Source organism: Eublepharis macularius, chromosome 12, assembly GCF_028583425.1.
Source record: "Eublepharis macularius isolate TG4126 chromosome 12, MPM_Emac_v1.0, whole genome shotgun sequence".
Lineage (NCBI taxonomy): Eukaryota > Metazoa > Chordata > Lepidosauria > Squamata > Eublepharidae > Eublepharis > Eublepharis macularius.
The window spans coordinates 42,848,844-42,868,897 of record NC_072801.1 but is presented as its reverse complement, the minus strand read 5'-3'; the positions used below and the strand labels follow the sequence as shown (position 1 = coordinate 42,868,897).

Genomic DNA, 20,054 nt, shown 5'->3' with positions numbered 1-20,054 from the left:
CTTCAAAAAAGGACAGAGTTTATTCCATCAAAGCTGTATGCACATTGGAGTACATACATCCCACAACTGTTTTTATATTTAAGGTGTGACTGGACTACAGTTTGAAGGCTGCAATCTTAAGAACACTTCCATGGGAGTAAAGCCCATTGACTAAATTAGGACTTCTGAGTAGACATGCTTCAAGTGTTTTGGGGCCCTCCCCTGCTGATGGTGTACATGTGCTTGTACTTGTGCTTGTAGCAAGTGAAAAACAAGCCATTTAAAATGCGCTTTTATCAGATTTCTGAATCTCTTAATTGCATGTTGATTGACACTCATATTCCAGTGTCCTTGCACTTTGCCATGCACTTGTGATTTATTCTTGGAGTCACGGCCAGGAAAGAACATCATATTCACCCTTCTTCCTCAGGGCAGATTCCTCCAGCAGTTGTCATAATTATATACACTTTACATTTGAATTCATGTACAAACACACACATTCTTGCACTAATTCAGTATTTGGCAACATTGCTGGATCAGAATTTTGAGAGGTTTATTAAGTTTGCTTTTAAACTTTCCCTTTGAATGATACCGCCTTGGAAAAATTGAAATCTGAAGGACTGTTGATGAACTACACTGCCCTAATCTTACAGAATCAAAAAGAGTCCAGTAGCACCTTTAAGACTAACCAATTTTATTTTAGCATAAGCTTTCGAGAATCAAGTTCTCTTCGTCAGATGCCTGATACAGAGACTGGTCAAACACAGAAGAGCAAGAGAGGGAAGAGGCAATTAGGGGGGGAGGGGGGAGCAATCAAAACATTCCTTTGCTAGTATATGTAAACATCTCCTTTTGGTGTGTGTATCAGTTGTCTTCAAAGGAGTTTGCCCTGTTAGTTTGTAGAAGCCAAACAGCTAGACCATCCAATTCCAATGCAGTATGGGCCTTCGGTAACCACAGCTCTCCCTGCCAGATGCATCTGACAAAGAGATCTGTGGTTCCCGAAAGCCCACGCCAGGTACCACTGAGCTCCCCCAGTGGCGTGGGCTTTCGGGAACCACAGATCTCTTTGTCAGATGCACCTGGCAGGGAGAGCTGTGGTTACCGAAGGCCCATACTGCATTGGAATTGGATGGTCTAGCTGTTTGGCTTCTACAAACTAACTGGGCAAACTCCTTTGAAGACAACTGATACACACACCAAAAGGAGATGTTTACATATACTAGCAAAGGAATGTTTTGATTGCTCCCTCCCCCTCCCCCCCTAATTGCCTCTTCCCTCTCTTGCTCTTCTGTGTTTGACCAGTCTCTGTATCAGGCATCTGACGAAGAGAACTTGATTCTCGAAAGCTTATGCTAAAATAAAATTGGTTAGTCTTAAAGGTGCTACTGGACTCTTTTTGATTTTGCTACCACAGACTAACACGGCTAACTTCTCTGCATCTAATCTTACAGAGGCAACTTTTAAGTCTGAGTGTCAGTTAATTTATTTGCTCAAGCCAAAGGTCAAACAAAATATATATTATACAAAGGACTGACTGAATCACAGGTACAGTACAGTACAAAAGCTTTCATTACACACAGTGAATGCCTATATTGGAGTTATAAAGTATGTACAACATGTATTTTAGCTGTCCTAATTATCTGACAATCTCATCACTGTTTCTATATCAGGTGATCACCTTGGCAAGATTCAGCAATTGTTGGAATATATCTATGGCTTGGCTTCTGGGTAGCTCCCGTGAATTTTAATGGTATCAAAGATTTGTCTTGGTTCACAAGAAGGCAGAAAATCTTTTCAAAACTGGACGTTGCAGGGGCCATATTAAAGCTTGCCAAATTCTTTAATATTTTATATTTCTGCTCGACCCAGGGGAAGGTAGGCATGGTTAAGGTTCACTTAAACCCATACGTACATACATATTTACATTATTTATTTATTTATTTATGTTATTTATAGTCCACCTTTCTGAGATGCAAGGCAGATTACACAGTGTGTTGGTACAGTCAATTTCAATGACATTTCAGTAAACAATGTAATAGGGTATATACATGCAAATTTGCAAAGATTTAAAACCAGCAGAAATCCAATACAGAATTAAAGGACAGCTGAAACAGAGAGCATAATCAAATCGAAGACTGACATATTAAACAACATAGAAATACCCAGTATGATCATACTTAAAGCAACAGATAGTACACAGAAGCATGTAGTAGTAAAGTCTATGGTCCCTTGTCTCTCTCTTTACTGAGGCATCTCTTTGAGACCCTTACAATACAGCCCTCCTATCTCAGTAAAAAGCTCTCTTGAATAGTTGCATCATTTGTGGACAGCCAGGAGAGTGGGAACTTTCCTGACCTCTTCAGGTAGGTTGTTCCATAAGGTGGGTGCCACCACAAAGAATACATGTGTATGGGCAACTGTTGATATTGCCCATGTGTATGATGGCACCTACAGAAGGCCCTGTTCAGATGTGTGCAGCTGCTGTGGTGTGAGGCATAGATATGCCAGAGCAAGTCCATTGAAGAGCTTTGTATGTGATAGCCAATACCTTGAATTGAGCATGTTTAAGTGGTAGGTAGCCAATGAAGTGATTACAGAATGGGAGGGATATTCACAGTCCTCTTAGCTCCTTGTAATAACTGAGCTGCAGCATTCTGCAGTTGGCAACCCTGATTCAGTCTTGACAAAACCCAGGACTCTACCCATTAGTGCTGCTGAACACAACTATTGAATGGTCTCTGAATTGCTTCCTGATGAGAATTTGGATTTTCCAAAATTCCATTTTGCTCTGCAGCTTCCTGCATTCTATGATCCCTCAGCTCAGCTGTTTGTTGGTTTATTTTTTCAGACCACCTACATACAATGGATGCAAAGTAAGGATTCCCTCATAGAGATGGAAGTGGTGGGCTCTAGGCAAGAAAAACACCTGTTGGGGAAAAAATCTTTTCTTTGAAGTGCTTGCAATGTGCTGGCCTTTTGGGGGAGATCTGTTGGGACAAGACAGTACAGTATGACTTTGGCTGGAAACACAATTAAACAGTCCCCTCTTCAAATAGATGTGTACAGGGAGGGAGCGAAAGCATGCTCCCCGCCCACCAAAAGACTAGGTATCTGGTAGGTAGGTTGAAAGGTGGACAAGAAAAGAGTGAGAGAAAGAGACGGAGGAACCGGTCTGACAAGTGGTTGGGCCAGAATCTGGTTTGATTAATTCTTTAGAAGGAAAGAATAGATTTAAAAGGACAATAGTCCTAGCAGGCAGCTGAGAGCCTTAACTCTTTCGTGGCAAAGTGGAGACCGAGGGAGGCTTTTTACCCACTGATAGGAACTTCCAGTCAGGACCAACCTTTGCAAGCAGGGAGGTCCAAAGGCTATCTGCAGTTGCTGCTTCATTTTCCAAATATCATAGAGTTCAGCCCTGCCTGGGAGTTTTTAAAAAAATGTATTTACATACTGATATCCAGCTTTTCTCCCCAATAGAAACCCCAAAAATCTTACAACATTGTTATCCCCTCTTCCATTTCATTTTCTCAACAGCAGCCCTTTGAGACAGCTTGGGCTGAGAGAATGTGACTGGCCCCAGGTTATCCAGTGAGTTTCCATCCATATCAGACGGCCAAACAAGATATCATGGCAGCCATGGGTCCAACCATGGCCACTGACACCATTTTAGAGGAGAATTTAATCATTTAAAAATTGCCACTGCGTGGCCCCACTATGCAATTTTGGTTTTCCCCAACGTCTTTTCAGGTACCAAAACTAGGCTTGCCAGATATCCTCTGGTAGCAGGCAAACTCCCAGCAATTTGCATCTCTGCCTGCTGATCGCTGGCAATCACCAGGAGGCCGCAAGAGATCATCCACCATCAGCAGGCACCTCTGGCAAATGGTCGTGCACATACACTCCCATGCGGGAGTGCATCATGCAAGGGCAGATTCTGAAAGAATTGTGGAATGATATCACTTCCAGTGTAACAGGAGACGTCATCACGCCCCATGTGGAAGTGCACACATGCATAAGCACCCACACTTCCTGTGCCCCCTGCCTTTGACCTCCAGACAGTTTTCTAAGGGGATCTGGCAACCCTAGCCAAAATAACCCCCATGACTGTTTTGGCATTTGAAAAGATGGGAGGAGGGTAAGATCATATGGTGCCACCACGATGCAGGCCCCTATGGAGAATTTTAAATGACTAAATTCTTTTCTCAAATGGTGTCTGTGGCCACACGTTGGACCCATGGCCACTACATCTAGTTTGGGTTTGAGAAGGGATTCAGCACCAGGTCTTCTACATTCCATTCCAACATTCTTTGCCTTCCTCTCTGCAAATCTGCATGAGCTTGGTTGTGGTTCCTTAACGGTGCAGGAAATGCTTTCAACTTCCTGGTTTATATGAATTTGCCAGAAATGCTTGCAAAGTACGTATGTTAGTAGCCTGAGCCCCTCCCACCAGATATGTGTGTCCTCTTTGCTATCAAAAAGAAATAAAAATTATGTGGAAACAGAAATCCAATCTGTACCCAGAAAAGTTGAATTTTGTACTGGACATAAATAATGCCAATCGATATGGTTTTGCACAATTTACAGTGCAATCCTAAGCAGAGTTATACCAGCCTATGCCCATTGATTTCAATGGGCTTGGAGTGGAGTAACTCTGTTTAGGATTGCACCATTAGTCTGCTAGTCAGAGGGCTTATCCCCTGCACTGCCTGGAAATCTCATGTATGTTTGAACAGGTGACAAAGCTGAGCCCTGGAACCAGCTGGTAGATCTTCTGCTGTTTTCCCTGTGCTGCAGAGACTGGTGGGGAGGACAGCTATCTTCCCCACCTTCTGTAAGCCCCTTGGAGGCTTTTGTAGGGTAACCAACCTACAAGTAGGGAGGCCTGGAGTTCCCCTGGAATTACAACTGATCTCCAGACTACAGAGACCAGTTTCCCTGGAGGGAATGGCAACTTCAGAGGGTGAATAATATGATAGAACATAGACTAGAAAAAACTGAAGTCCTAGAGCAACATCCACTCCTCCCCAAACTCATTTCTTCCAAGGTACCCCCATCCCAAATCTCCAGGGATTTTCCAAGCTAGAGTTGGCAACCATAGGCTTGAGACTTTGCAAAGGGACACGCATGTTGATGGGTGCTCTTAAAGTAATTTTAAAAAGGGATAATGAAAGTTATGCAAACATGGTATCGCTGCTGGTGGGAACATGCAGGTGGGGCATGGATGTCTCCCAAAATTACTACAGCTCTCCAGATGACAAAGATCTGTTCACCAGTAGAAAATGGCTGCTTTGGAGGGTGGACTCTATGACATTATACCCCACTGAGGATGCCGATGCATTATCCTGGATGCCACTTGACATAGAAAAGTAACTCAGTGTGCCAAAGAAACAACTATGGATGTCGATGAAGCCATTTTACAATCTGTAGTGTAAATGAACAAAAAGAATGAAATGTCTCCTGGATAACAGCTGTTACGTTCAACTGCCTGGTCACGGAAGGTTTTGCAAAAAGCTTTGCCTCCGCGCTACAGCCCATATCAAAAGACAGCCCAGAAAGAAGATCTTGAAATCTCCAAAATTTTACAATATAAAACTTTTGAACATATACCGGTTACTGTAAGTGCCAGGAGGAACATTCCATTCAGCTGGGAGAATGGAATAGATTAAGCAAGGAGGGCCTGCTTTATGGGAAAAGCAAGTGCAAAAACCTACTGGTGTTGCCTACAAAATACAAGCCCTTGGTATATTGTGAACTGCATGAAAAAAATGGACACCTAGGTGTGGAATGGGTCTTCAATTTGACCAGGGAGCACTTTTTTTGGCTTCACATGAAAAGAGACATTAAACATTGTACCACCCACATTTGCAGCTGTGTCAAACAAAAGAAACCATGCCAGTTGGACAGACCTCCACTTACTCACACAATCACAATAGAACCTTTTGAACTTGTGTACATTGATTTCTTGCATTTAGATAGAAGCAAGGGCTGTCACATAGAGGATGGAATGAAGTTGTTTGTTATTGTCTCAGAAACAACAGGTTAAAATTAAAGCAAAAGGGTTTTCAGCTAAACATTAGGAAGAACTTCCTGACAGAGTGGTTCCTCATTGGAACAGGCTTCCTCGAGAGGTGGAGGGATCTCCTTGCTTGGAGGTATTTAAGAAGAGGCTTGATGACCACCTGATGGCTATGATGATTCTGTGACTCAATATGAATGCACACAAATCAGGAAGAGAGTACATGAAGGGATGAGCCAGTGCTAGGCTCTCGTGGCCCTTTCTTATATGCTCAGGGTAATGCTGATTACCACTTTGGGGCCAGGGGTAGAGATGGGCACGAACAGAAAAAAACCCTGAACATGATGTTCGTTGTTTGTTGCCATCCACGAACAGGGACTCACGAACAACCATGAACATGGCCCTCTTCATGAACATGTTCGTGGTTGGCTGTTCGTGGGGGCCAGCAGGCTCTCCTCCAGCCATCATCCAAGTTTGGTCAAGATCCCTACTGCACCACTCCCAGAAACCTGACCTGAGCAGGCACCAGGAAAGGTACCAATAATAAATAATAGCTTGGCCCCAGAGCCTGGCAGCAGCCCTGGAACTTGAAGGGGTAGATCCCCCTACCGCACCACTCCCAGAAACCTTACCTGAGCAGGCAGCAGGAACGGTACCAATAATAAATAATAGCTTGGCCCAGAGCCTGGCAGCAGCCCTGGAACCTGAAGAAGTAGATCCCTATCCCACCACACACAAAGAAAATCAAGCTCCAATGCACTCTATCAAAATGCCAACAGCAACTGTCTCTCCCTCTCCATTGTCTGCAAAGCCAGAACTGGGAGCCCCTCCCCCCCAGTCTTTGCTCCCTTGTAACAAATTTGGAGCTCCACACTTGAAAGGAAGACCTGCCTATCAAGCTAAATTGGGCTTAGATTGGGGTTTCCAGGGCAACAGCAAGAGTTCAGATAGAGATCAGACAATCCCTGCCTAAGTTGCCAAGGGAATTGATTGTAGGTGCCAGACTGTCTGGCTTGACGAACAGCTACGAATGAGGCTTGCAACAACCACCTGCTTGTTTAGAACGGGCCTCATGAACAGCTTGTTCGCAAACAGCAGATTGGGCTGTTTGTGGCTTTTTTTTGTTCGTATTGCTGTTCGTGCCCATCTCTAGTCAGGAGGGAATTTTCCTCCAGGCCAGATTGGTCAGGGATTAGGGCTGCCATTCCCCCGCCTGGAGCAGGAGATCCCCTGCTCCCACCCTTCCCTTCCCCACGTCCACTTACTTGGCTGGCGGGGGGGGGACGCTCCCCAGGGTGCCCCCTGGTGGCACGGTGCGCTCCTATGGCCACAGCAGCCCAAATCGCACCCCGCAGCTCCCCACAACGGGCCCATTTCAGGCCGAATTGTGCTGCGTAGGGGAGAGCCCTTTGCCCTGCGCAGCCACCTTTGACCTGCATGATGACATCACTTCACAGAAGTGACATCATCATGCAAACCAGGAGAGCATGTGCATGAAGAAAAAGACCCAGGACAATGCAGGGTAAGTGCCAGGCTCCCTGTCTCTCGTCAGGGGAGTCAAGGGACCTGGCAAACCCTATCAGGGATCCTGGAAGTTTTTTGCCTTCCTCTAGGCGTAGAGCATGGGTCATTGGGGGAGATGAGGTGGGAGACAGCTGTGAATTTCCTGCATTGTACAGGGGACCCTTGAGACCCCTTCTAGCTCTATGTTTCTATGAGGATATGAATATATCTTCGTTCTTGGTAATCATTTTTCAAAGTCTGCCCAGGCTTACCCTGCAACCAGCAAGTCTGGAAAGACAGCACAAAATCTTCAGCGATTTTATTCTGCGGTTTGGTTTTCCCAAGTGATTACCTCATGACCATGGACCAAAATGTGAAAACCATCTTTTCAAAAGACTGCAGGAGTATTGCCAGACAAGTCCTCATCAAGATAATGGCTAAGTTGAGAGAATGAATTGAACCTTGCTGGCTATGTTATGAACTTTGCCAGAGAAACAAAAAACAATTGGAAGGACTCCCTCAACAAGGTGATGTGTGTATACAGTTGTATACAACTTGAAGCTACTGGGGTTTCCCCCTTGTTGTTCGGAAGATCACCATGAGTACTCATAGACTTGGCCTTTCAATAAGCCCAGCATCTTCTTCAGGAGACAATAATTCGTATATAAACAGATGGAATTAACAAATTAAAGAACCATATAAACTGGCATCAAAATATTCTTAATCATCGGCTTTATGGGGAAATGAATTTATGATCACAGAGTTCACGATGCTGCCCACCTGCCAAAGAGGGGAGGCCTGGCAAACTTCGAGCTTGTTGGGAAACCAGAATATATATGGTACTCCAGAGAAAGGGAAATAATCCAGTGTCATATCACATCCCATCATTTTATTTCTTGATTTAATTCATTGATAATCTACTTTTCTCACTGAGGCTCAAGGCAGATAATTCATACTATAGACAATACAATAAAACAGGATTACAAGACTGGAGTACAATGCAACAAAACTACACAATAAACAAACCAAAACAATACACAATAAATGAAAAGCATACAATAAGCAGTGTAATGAAACTGGACTGCAAGATTAGAAAACAATGCCGTTTAAAACTGTAAAATACATATAATAAACAATGCGGTGAAAATTGCTTACAATTTTCACAGGCATAACTTTAAATAACTTTAAAAATGTGTTTAAATGGATGCAATTTTGCACACTCAGCTGATGGAGTGCTGAGCTAGAGAATGACTCAAGTGAACCTGCCTTCAGAATCAGAGGACAGTGTGGTATTTTTGAGTTGATGTAGAAAGCCGAGATTTAAATCTCAACTCAGCTGTAAGCTGTAATCATGGCCTTGAACTATATGAAAAGGCAGAATATAATATAAATATTTTAATAAATGGATAACATAACTTTAGAAGTGAGTTTAGGGGTGCACTTGGAAATAACAGCCAAACTATGAGTTACCTTTTTGAACAAGTTGGGTACAGATTCAGCCGACTAATTTCTTGGGCAGCTGGACAACTCTGTGGGGGAGCTAATTTTTCGACGGTTACAGGGGCCCAGTTCAAATTGGGACCGTGACATGGGGCTTGAACTGCCTTCCTCTCACCATTTTCCCAACCACCAATGGCCTTGGGTGGGCATTGTTTGCCCCATTTTGACGCTGTGTATACAGTATACCATGTGTGTACAGCTCCAAAATGGATAAGTATCTCTCCCATGGTGATGTTTCCTCTCAGAAAAATAGCACAGGGAGAGTAAAGAGCCCCATTCCTTCTGCACCACATTCTTGAGCCGAATCGGCCCATGAGATCCTTTAAAAAGAGCCGCCGTGTGAAAGTGACTCATGAAAAAACATAATGTTCAGCCCTAACTGTGCACTCCTAAACAAAGTTACACCCTTCTAAATCAATGAGCTTAGAAGTATCTATTGCTGCTTAGGATTGCACTCAACCAGCCAGGTGACTCTTATTTTTTTGCAAGACTTAACACACTTGCCCCTTAGGGGGCTAAATCCTAAGACTTCTTCTCTTCCCTTCAGGTGATATCAAAAGAAGCAGCTTGAGGCAGCAAAAAAAAGTGCCTTGATTTGAATTCCTCCCATCATGAATATTCAAAACTCTCTCCAGCACGGGCCTCTGTTGGCTCTTGTTTGCTTTAGGCAGGAGTGGCTCCGTCTCAGGTTAACCTTGACATACAGAGAGAGAGGGAGAGAGAGGCGCAGCAGAGCTAGGTATGTGGCACCTGGGCACACCTGTGTCCAAAGCACCTGAGATGTGAGAACTGCTTTTCTCTGGGCTGCGGGAGCCAAACTCACCAGTTGGGCCACAGAGATCTGCCCTACTGTCCACTCCCATCCCTTCTTCATGTCGCTGTTTGCCAATAACGACTGAACGGGCCACCCAAGTGTCAGGAGTGTCGAAGTCCAAGAGAACAGGTACCTTGCCGGGAGGGAGGGAAGGGAAAGCTGAGCCACTCGCTGGGACGTTCCGCCTTGGTGCCTCCACAAATATTTAATTGATCACTGCAGCAGATGGAAGGCCTGAAGCTGGCATGGTGCAGGGGGGCAGAATTTTGACTCTGGATTTAGGAGGTGGGGGTACTCAACCTTGTTTGCTCCCCACTGCCACAGGTAAACTTGGACGTGGTCTCTCTACTTTCCTTCAGTGTTGTTGTGGGGATAAAGGATGATATGTAACTTGCCTTTGAGATACAATGGGAAGGCAAATGGGAAACATGGGTGACAATTTAAGAACAGTTTTCACACATTATACACTGGTAAATCTGAGGGCCAAGCTACAAGTGACGTAGAGATCGAGTGGAGGGCAAGAGGAGTGCAAGTGAACAGGGAGGAATGCATGCAAGTCTGTTCTCTTGCAGTTCAAGTGTCATTCGCCACTTGTAGCTTGGCCCTTTGTTTTACTCCTGAAAGTCCCCTCAGTTTGGAGGACCACTTTGTATAGGATACATATGCTTGCATTTGGAAGTTTTCCCATATTTTTTGTTAATAGCATCTTTTGCACCTATTGTGTAAAACTACACATATACATGAAAGCTGCCTTATACCGAGTCAGACTGTTAGTCTGTCAAGCTCAGTCTTGTCTGCTCTGACTGGCAGTGGCTCTCCAGGGTTTCACTTGGGTTTCCACTGCTACCTGATCCTTTTAACTGGAGATGCTGGGAACTGAACCTGGGACTTCCTGTATACAAAGCAGGTTTCTACCCTTGTACTAGAGCCCCTCCTAACTCTCTGAGCCATTCCCCACCATCATTTAATTTTTGCACATTAAAAACACAGTTGCTATGCCTGTGTGGCACGTAATCCAATAACTTCTCTCAAGATAGCGCTTTTGTGGCAAGGAGATTACATTTTCTGAACAAAGTGCAATCTACATCCCCCTTACCCTGCCCAGACAATTCAAGCGTCATAGGCTTGGGAGGAAAATGGAGATGAGCAGGTCTGTCCCAGTTCTGTAGTGTTATTAACAGGTTTGTGTTATTTATATTTACGTGTGTCATGCTTTTGAAGTTGAGCACTCCTACCAGTCTGAGAATACAGGATGAAAAAGAGGGTCTGCTTTCTTTAGACTGCATCCTGCTCCCTTCTTTGGTCAGGGGAAGGGTGGGATGGAAAGATACCTCACAGCATAAAATTTAAATTCCTTTCCAGCCTGTTTAGCTATCATACCTCCCAACCCATGAATCCTAGAATCTGTACGTCTCTGAAGGACTGGGTCTTCTGACATATGACCATATGTTCTTGGGTGTATGCACACAAGGACAATTTGTGTAGTTTGTCAGAGAAACTATGATGGTGAAACCCATTTCAAACCACTTTCAATCTGGTTTAAACGCGAAGCGTATGTCTGCCCAAGACAGGTCTGAGCTTGTGAGGAAGAGGAAGATTCTTCTTTCCATTTCCCTTTTTTACCACCCTTGATTTCTGGCAGTGCAGATGATAGGAGCAGGAGAACCTTTGTTCCTTTTCTTCAGAATGACTTGCCAGTAAATCTAGTTGACGACCAAGGATCCAAACCCTTAAAGCACTGCTTTCATTTTTTTTCCTGAAGCCAGACCTACTTCTAAACATACTCTACTTTATGGCACCCACTTGCAAAATAATTCCATACTGTATTTCCCCTTCCCAACATAAAATATAAGGGCTCAGATACTTTGAGTGAGATTCACGTGCACTAAATAACCTCTGCCACAGAGTGTGCTTCCTCTTGCGCTTGTTCTTGTGTTTTTGCAAGTCCAGTGCTTTTAAATGAGTCCTTCCTTGCACATACAACATGCTAGTGGAAGTCAAAGTGCACTCAGCAGCAGAAGCCATCTAGTGCATGCAGAATGCATTCATAGGATCCAAGCCAAGAATCTTACATCAACAAAGTGAACAAATTTATATTTCATTCGCAGTGCTTTTTTTCAGGGGGAACGTGGGGGAACAGAGTTCCGGAACCTCTTGAAAATGGTCACATGGCTGGTGGCCCCGTCCCCTGATCTCCAGACAGAGGGGAGTTTAGATTGACCTCCGTGCCACCAAGCAGTGCGCAGGGCAATCTAAACTCCCCTCTGTGTGGAGATCAGGGGGCGGGGCCACCAGCCATGTGACCATTTTCTCTGAGGGCAACCCACTGAGTTCCACCACCTCTTTTCCCAGAAAAAAAGCCCTGTTCATTCGTAATATTTATTATATTTATATAGCATTACTGAACAACAGGTTGTATTTCACATCCATTTCACACCTTATTTAGAGGCAAACTCATTGAGCTTCCCAGAGAGGGTCGCCAGCCTCCAGGTAGGGCCAGGAGTTCTCCCAGAATTACAACTGATCTCCAGTCTAGAGACATCAGTTAGTTCCCCGAGAGGAAAGGGCAGCTTCTGAGTAGACACGTGGTATAGTACAGAGTACACCTCCGAAGCTAAGGTGTGCCATCATCTAGAAATAATGAAAGTTTTGGAGTAACATCAATTCCCTGCTGAGGTTTGCCCCAATTCTGCTCTTCCCAAGTACCCCCCCCCCAAACTCCAGGAATTTCCTAAGCCAGAACTGGCAAAACTACTCCAATAACATCCACTGTTAGCTCACCCTGTGCTACCTTCTCCCTTCTGACCTCACAACCCACTGGCCTAATAACCCACTTTTGGGTCCTGACACACAGTTTGAGAACCACTACTTTAGGACATGTTCACATAGGTGCTTCCTGGACTGGTGCTCAAACAGGATGTTCTCCCCACCCTGTAATAACACAGAAAAGAGACCAAGAGCACCTTGCATCAGTACAACACTGGGAATGGCGGATCTGCTAACAGGGTTGCCAACTCCAGCTTGGGAAACTCCTGGAGATTTGGGGGTGGAGCTGGGGGAGAGTGGATTTTGTAGACAGGAGGGATCTCAGTGGGATGCAATGCCATCGAGTCCACCTTCCAAAACAGCCATTTTCTCCCTGTTGTCTGGGGTTCAGTTATTATTCTGGGAGATTTCCAGTCCCCACCTGGAGGTTGGCAACCCTGGCCATTATCTTGAAGTGGGGCCAATGTTTGGGAATAAAATGGGTACACTTTACTAGGAACCAGTCAGGGTTGCAAACACATTATCAAGATATGGTTTATTTTAAGTCACTTCAGAAACAAAGCATGAGAGGCTACATACACCAGAGTGGGGAGTTGTGTGTTGGAAGTCTGTACTGGGCCCAGAAAATTATGCCTGGCCTCTGCTTTGAGGAGGATTTTCCCAGGAAAGTTCTTATTTATTTAGGAGATTTTTATGCGGCCTGTCTAGACTCCTGCTCAAAACAGTATACAATTAAAATAATAAATTATTCCTATAAAAACAACAAGCTATTAAAACATGCCCAGGGACATAAAAACAGCATAAAACTACGCCATAGAGCCATTGTGAAACATACATGTGGCCACATAAGTAACGTGATTTTTACAGTGGAGCCAACAGCAGCTCCATGGGGTGGTTTAAAGACATGTAAACAGTGGAGGGAAAAAGGCAAAAGCCACTTCTACCTGTGTACTGTGGTCACAAAGAGAAAATAATAAGTGTACTTATATACTGCTCCTCTAGACAGATTAGTGCTTACTCAGCTCAGTGGACAAAGTCAGTGTTGTTATTATCCCCACAATACAGCTGGAGAGCTGGGGCTGAGAGGAGTGGCTTATCCAAGGCCATCTGCTGAGCTCATGGCAGTAATGGGATTCAAATCAGCTGACTTGCATCCCAACCATTATGTTAGAGCAGCCAGTGTGTATCTGGGAGGCACAAAACTCTCATAGCAAGAAACACAAAATCCGTGTGTTATTTTGTAATGTGTAGAAGGCACCTGAAAGGGACCTGAGGAGCTGTCCATCATAATTTTGCCATTTGCTGTGATATCAATCGCACTATTTATTTCTCCTCCCCTTGCCCCAATCCTGAACATTGCAGAACATTTGGGAAGCCAAAATCTTACCATAGCCTATCCTCCAAAATTAAAACTCTACCACATATCGAACGATTAAGCCAAAAGAGTAACCATACTGCAAACACTTTGTATAACTTCCACCAGCTATTGTGTTGAAAGAGAACACTGATGGGAGCTGGAAACCCAGGTGCTGTTGCCAGTTGGCCCTTGACAGCCATTCATGCTTTGCTTTAGTGCTGAATGTTTTCTCATCAGCTTCTTCCTCTAGGAATTGGTGCTTAGGTATGGGATGGATACACACACACCCTTCCATAAACCTTGGCTCCAGTGCTTGCAACCCCGTACAGTTCCTGATTGCAGCACAGTTTGCTTACAGACCAATCTAAAAAGAGGTCATAGGGTGAGCGCCACCTTCAGCAAACAGCTGGGAAGAGATCTTGACGGAGGCTGCTTTGGTCCAGGAACAAAGTTCTTAGAAACCAAACCGCTGCCGTGATTTATTCAAGGTTGACTTTTCTGTGGAGGGAGATGAGGCAGAGTGATGGGCCCAGGGGCCACCTCCAGCTCTTGTATCACCATTTTGCCCTCCTAGCACATACTCCTGTGACATTTCAGACCCAGCCAAATGACAACCTTGACAGATATGGAGACAGGAAGCAAGTTGTTGCAGAACAACCCAGAGGGTTGTTCACTCTCGGTTCAACCCAAAAATGGGGTTGGCACCAGATACAAGGTACAATGATATGCTTGCCCCAAGAGTCAGCATTTATGCAGGGATGGAGCTGCAGCTCAGTAGCTGAGCAGAACAATCGGGATTTGTATGCAAAAAGTCCCAGGTTCAATCACTGGCATTTCCTGTTTAAAAGGCTCCAATGATGTGAAAGACCTTGACCTGAAACCCTGGAGAACGGCTGCCAATCAGAATAGACATGACTGATCTTGATAGACCAAGGGTCTGAGAAGGCAGCTTCATGTGCTCATGTGCAGAGACAAGAGGGACTCACAGGGACTCGCAGAGAAGACATGTTTGGTGTAGTGGTTAAGAGTGCGGGACTCTAACCTGGAGAAGCGGGTTTGATTCTCACTCCTCCACTTGAAGCCAACTGGGTGACCTTGGGTCAGTCACAGCTTCTAGGAGCTCTCTCAGCCCCACCCACCTCATAGGGTGATTATTGTTGTGGGAATAATAACAACATACTTTGTAAACAGCTCTGAGCGGAAATTAAGTTGTCCTGAAGGGCAGTATATAATGTTGTTATTATTATTATTCCCTTCCCCCCATCAGCCTCTGTTTCTTCTCCTCTTGCTGTAGGACTGTTGCCTCATGCCCAGTCAGCAAAACTCCCTGTTTTTTCTGCTCCTTGACCATCTGGCCAATTGTCAATTCCCCTCCCCCATGTCTCTAGTCATCTGTTTTCCCACCTCCTTTGCCACCTGCCCAATTGTCCTTCAACCCACCTGTAGGCTCCCCCCATCTTCACACTGTTTCCTCCTTCTGGTTGATTTTCTACCCCTCCCCCTTTTATATCTTTGCATGACATTTTGGCAACCTATATTCTGTGCCCCTCCCCCCTAATGTCTGCACTTGTGCAGATGTCACAGTTTACTTTGGAGGATGTTCAACCTACATTTTTAAAAACTAGTTTTCATATTTTTCTGTAAACCTATGTTTGTAGAAACAAATACCATGTCTGTGGGTGGCCTCCCTGCTTGCAGCTTTTATGATCTGCACAGGAATGCCACCTATTGCTACCATTTATGTACTTAAAAATATTTTTTATTTTATTTACATTATTTATAGTCCGCCTTTCAGATGTATGACAGTATGCAGCTGCTTAGGTCCAAAGCAAAATCCAGAGAAAAAAGCCCTGTCACATGTTTTACCAGGATGAAGCAAAAAAAACTTGAAAGCTTGCTCAATATTTCATTTCATTTCAATTTATTCATTCATTCCTCTCTTCACCATTTTGTCCTCAAAACAACTTTTGTGCAGTAGGTTAGTCTGCAAGTGTATGATTGGCACAAGGCATCCATGACAGAGCAGGGATTTGAACCTGGATCTCCCAGATTCTAGTCTAACACTCATGTGTATTTGTGTGTGTGTGAGAGGAGGGGGAGGGAGAGGGAGAGAGAATGTCCAAAGTGATAAATACTATTTGCCTGCATTTTTTTCCCAGAGGCTCCAGAAAACTTAACTACCTCTAATTTGGCTGTGAGATTGTGGTAATCTGAGTAAAACAATTATCAGAATACTTTTTATTCTCTGTTCCCCCCTTCTCTGTTTTTTCCCCTTCATGATTTTAACTGTGGCAGTTTTATTGTCACATGAGCCCATCAATGGCTAAATGGAACCTCCTTGTTTAGAAGCAGTACACTCGAGTGTTACCTACTGAGGACCAGGGCTATGTTGTTGACCCAGGTGAGGTAGATCCACCCTCTTTGGGGTGCATTATTATAGGGGCTGGGTTCTGATGCAGCCAGCGCTGTTGTGGACTCCAGAGAGAATGCTGATGATCACCTGCTGTACTGCTCCAGGCTGGAGCCAGCCAAGCTGCGTTGGTGTCTGCAAGCAGTTACTTGGATGGCTTGACTGGAGAACTAGTCCTCCTTGGAGCTCACATTATTAGAAGTGAGACATGGTGCTTTGTTTCCTGGGTGCATTTGGGCTGCTACTGAAGGGGACAAGAGTGCTGGGCTAGATATACAAAAATAGTCACATCGAGTCATTCAGAAATCAAATGGAAATAAATATAAACAGACTATCCAAAACCTGTCTTTAAGTGAACGTTAAACATTTTTTCAAAGTTGTACAACAATGTAGTGAATAAAGTCTCCTACAACATGAAGCTTCTGACAATCATTCTATGTCATTATAGTTGAAATTGAGTGAGGGACAGTGACACATGTTAGCAGGCCCCGTTAGTGTAGTAATTCAAAGCTGAAGAAGAATGTGGAGAATAATAAATTCTTCTGCTGCTAGGGTTGCCAGATCCCAACCCCCCGGCAACTGGCGAGAGGGGGTAGTGGGTTCCCTACCTTGTACACGTGCAAAGCATGTATATGCTCTGTGTAGGGTTGCCAGCCTCCAGGTAGAGCTGGAGATCTGGAATTACAACTGGTCTCCAGGCCACAGAGATCAGTTCACTTGGAGAAAATGGCTTCTTTTTGGAGGGTGGACTCTATGGAATTTTGCCATGCCAAGGTCCTTTCCCTCCTCAAACTGCATTTTCTCCAGGTTTCACCCCCCAGATCTCCAGGAATTTCCCAACTGGGAGCTGGCAATTCTAGCTCTGTGGCACTTGCTGATGATATAACTTTAGATGCAGCCTAGAAGAAATAGCGCCACACTGGGGCTGAACCCACAAGAATTGGTCCCAAACAGAGTTTTTACTGTGTGCAATACTGGCACCTCCATGTCACACTGTCATCAGCTGGGGCTGTGGGAACAATCACACCCATTTTCCCTGCTTGCTTCCAAGCCTCCACTGATGGCAAGCAATCCCCGGGGGTGGGGCTGCCTCCACCCACCAATCACTAGCAGGCAGAAGCTACAATTACCCACCATCAGTGGGAACCTGGCAAAGTTATCTGCAACTTGATGCCTTTTGACAACAATTTCATGTTGTAGGCCGATTCCAGACGGCCCCCCGCCTCGCGAAACGTCGCACGTCGTCGCGCAGAAAACGCGAAATATCGCGTTTTCTGCACGACGACGCGCGACAACGCGCGACGTTTTGCGAGGCAGGGGGCCGTCTGGAATCGGCCATAGTTGAAATTGAGTGAAGGAAGGTGAACAGTTTCCTCTCAGCCTCACCCACCTTACAGGATTGTTAGAACAAAATGGAGGAGGGACAAATGACACATCATCAGTGTGACCTCCTTGGAGGAATATCATGCTTTGCAGGAAGCTTCTTCGAGAAATATTGTGATTTCAGTTGGTGGTAATAAGAGGTGTTTGATCACTTTCGTTTGTAGCATTTATATAGCTTGAGGGTTCAAAGTGCTTCATGTGATCCTCACAACAACCGGGTTCTCCCATGTGTTTCAGTACATTGGATGGAAACGTTTATTTGGGGTGTTGGGATACAATTATACAAAATCCATCTTTTTTGTGTGTAATTTAAAAACATACCCATAATCTGGTAGGAGGAAGTGTTTGAGGATGGGAAATATAGAAAAGATTAGTCCATAACTGTGAGATACCAAAATTTAGTAAAATGTGATAAGGGACGCTTCCAACGAGTGTGTTTCTGTCATTTTGAAAATGGTCAGCTGAAGAATGGTCAAGAACTACATTCTGTAGGTAATAAACAGCAGCCAGAAAGTGCTTCCTCTCCACCATCCCATCTACAGAAACTATAAAAACTGTCCTCAAGCACAGCTAATTCCAAATCTGGATTATAATTTACATCGTGAAAAAAATGGGGCATTGCCACATTGGGGGCTGTCTACGCATTACATTTTTTCCTGGGTCAATGCAATCCACATGCACTTATGAGTTCCTGACTGGGAAATCAATTCCCAGTTTGTATGGAACTCCCAATGCATGAAGAAAAAGAGACTTCTGCCTTCCCCACCCTGCCATTTTCCTGACCTGAAAAGGCCCCGGGAGATTGTTTTCCTTATTGACTCCACATGTACTAAGGGGTACAGTTTTCCCAGTGGAGTAAATAGTGTTCCTTTGGGGACATTTTGGGACATCAAAATGGCACAAGGGGAAGGTTTAAGCATCCACACTCTATGATCCTGATCCTAATCATGCCCCATGCACCTGGGAATTGAGTTTCTTCCTGGTGTGGGTCATGGCTGACCAAAATTCATCTGCGGACTGTGTAGCCTGGAGTTCTCCCAGAATTACAACTGATCTCCATGCTATACAGTGCCTCTGAAGGAAATGGTAGTCTTGGAGGGTGGAATCTATCGCATCAAATCTGTTGAGCTACCTCCCCAAACTTTTTCCCAAATCTATTCTCCAGTGATTTCCCAAGCTGGAGTTGACAACATTTACATGACAGTTTCATGTAAATAGGCCTACAGAATAGAAAAGAAGCTCACAATCCCAGGCTTTTGCCTAGAGGCCTCGTGCTAAAAATCTGCCTGGTATTCATTTTCTGTAACAATAACTGGGTTTTAGGAAGGAGGTATCACAGGATTTGGTATTTTTATCTTGGAATTCTAGACTTTCTCCTTTGAGAATAAGAGCCAAGCGAAGCCACAAACACAAGTTGCTAACCCCTGTGCTTTTATTTTCCTCCCAAAGGGTGCAGAGTTCTTTCTGACAGCCACCATGGCGGAAAATAATTACAGCTGGTGGAAACTGACCTTCCTTCGGAAGAAAAAATCCACCCCCAAAGTCTTGTATGAAAGCCCTGATATCTATGCCGTCGCCAACAATGAGAACCAGCAAGAAGTTACGCTTGCAGATAGTGGCAGCAGTGGAACTGGGGAACACGAATTCAACGCCCGGCTAGAGAAGATTGTCGACAAAAGCACCAAAGGGAAACATGTCAAGGTCTCCAACTCAGGGCGATTCAAAGAAAAGAAGAAAGTAAGGGCCACATTGTCAGAAAACCCCAATCTCTTTCATGATAGTGAGCAGGCTGAGAAATGAAAGGTGTATAAAGGAGAGATGTCCTCTTGTACGCCCTTATTCAAGGACCTTTCACTGATCATAAGGAGCCTTTGACACATCCATGTCATTGATTCTGCAAATGCAATTAACGAGGGGCCTTCTGCAGTCACAGATCTGTGTCCCGATTTTCACTTGAAAATGGTAAAGAGAAAATGAACTTTATTTTTTTTATTTAAGGAATAAAGCTAATTGTATTTAAAATATACAGGCTGGCTGAGTAATTAGTGGTGGAGAATGAAAATAAACCAGGGGTACAGCAGAATGCATAAAATTCAGGATGGTTTACTATACGGTCATTAATTAATCCCAATAATCTCTTAGCCATCCTCATAAGCAGGGCTGTTTCCACATGAATGTTTTGCTCCACTTTGGCTTTCTTACTGAGACACTGTTTTCAGGAGCATCCACATGACTTCCTCAATTTGTAATTGTGTGTATGGAACCAGACTGTGGTGCAGAAATGCATAGCCTTGAGCCAGCAACCCAAACAGGATGCAAAATC

The 20,054-nt window shown here is 44.4% G+C and overlaps 1 protein-coding gene across 1 annotated transcript; it reads left to right on the top strand.

Moving 5' to 3' along the window:
• The first annotated feature begins 9,703 nt into the window (after positions 1-9,703).
• PRR15L (proline rich 15 like) lies at positions 9,704-19,742 on the top strand. Its single transcript, XM_054992311.1, has 2 exons — positions 9,704-9,944; positions 19,181-19,742. Exon 2 carries the CDS (start codon positions 19,208-19,210, stop codon positions 19,529-19,531), a length of 324 nt encoding a protein of 107 aa, XP_054848286.1. The 5' UTR covers positions 9,704-9,944; positions 19,181-19,207; the 3' UTR covers positions 19,532-19,742.
• Positions 19,743-20,054: the final 312 nt, after the last annotated feature.

What these genes read in the sequence shown, in the direction of transcription:
- PRR15L (XM_054992311.1), top strand. Translation starts at nt 19,208, where the DNA reads ATGGCGGAAAATAATTACAGCTGGTGGAAACTGACCTTCCTTCGGAAG.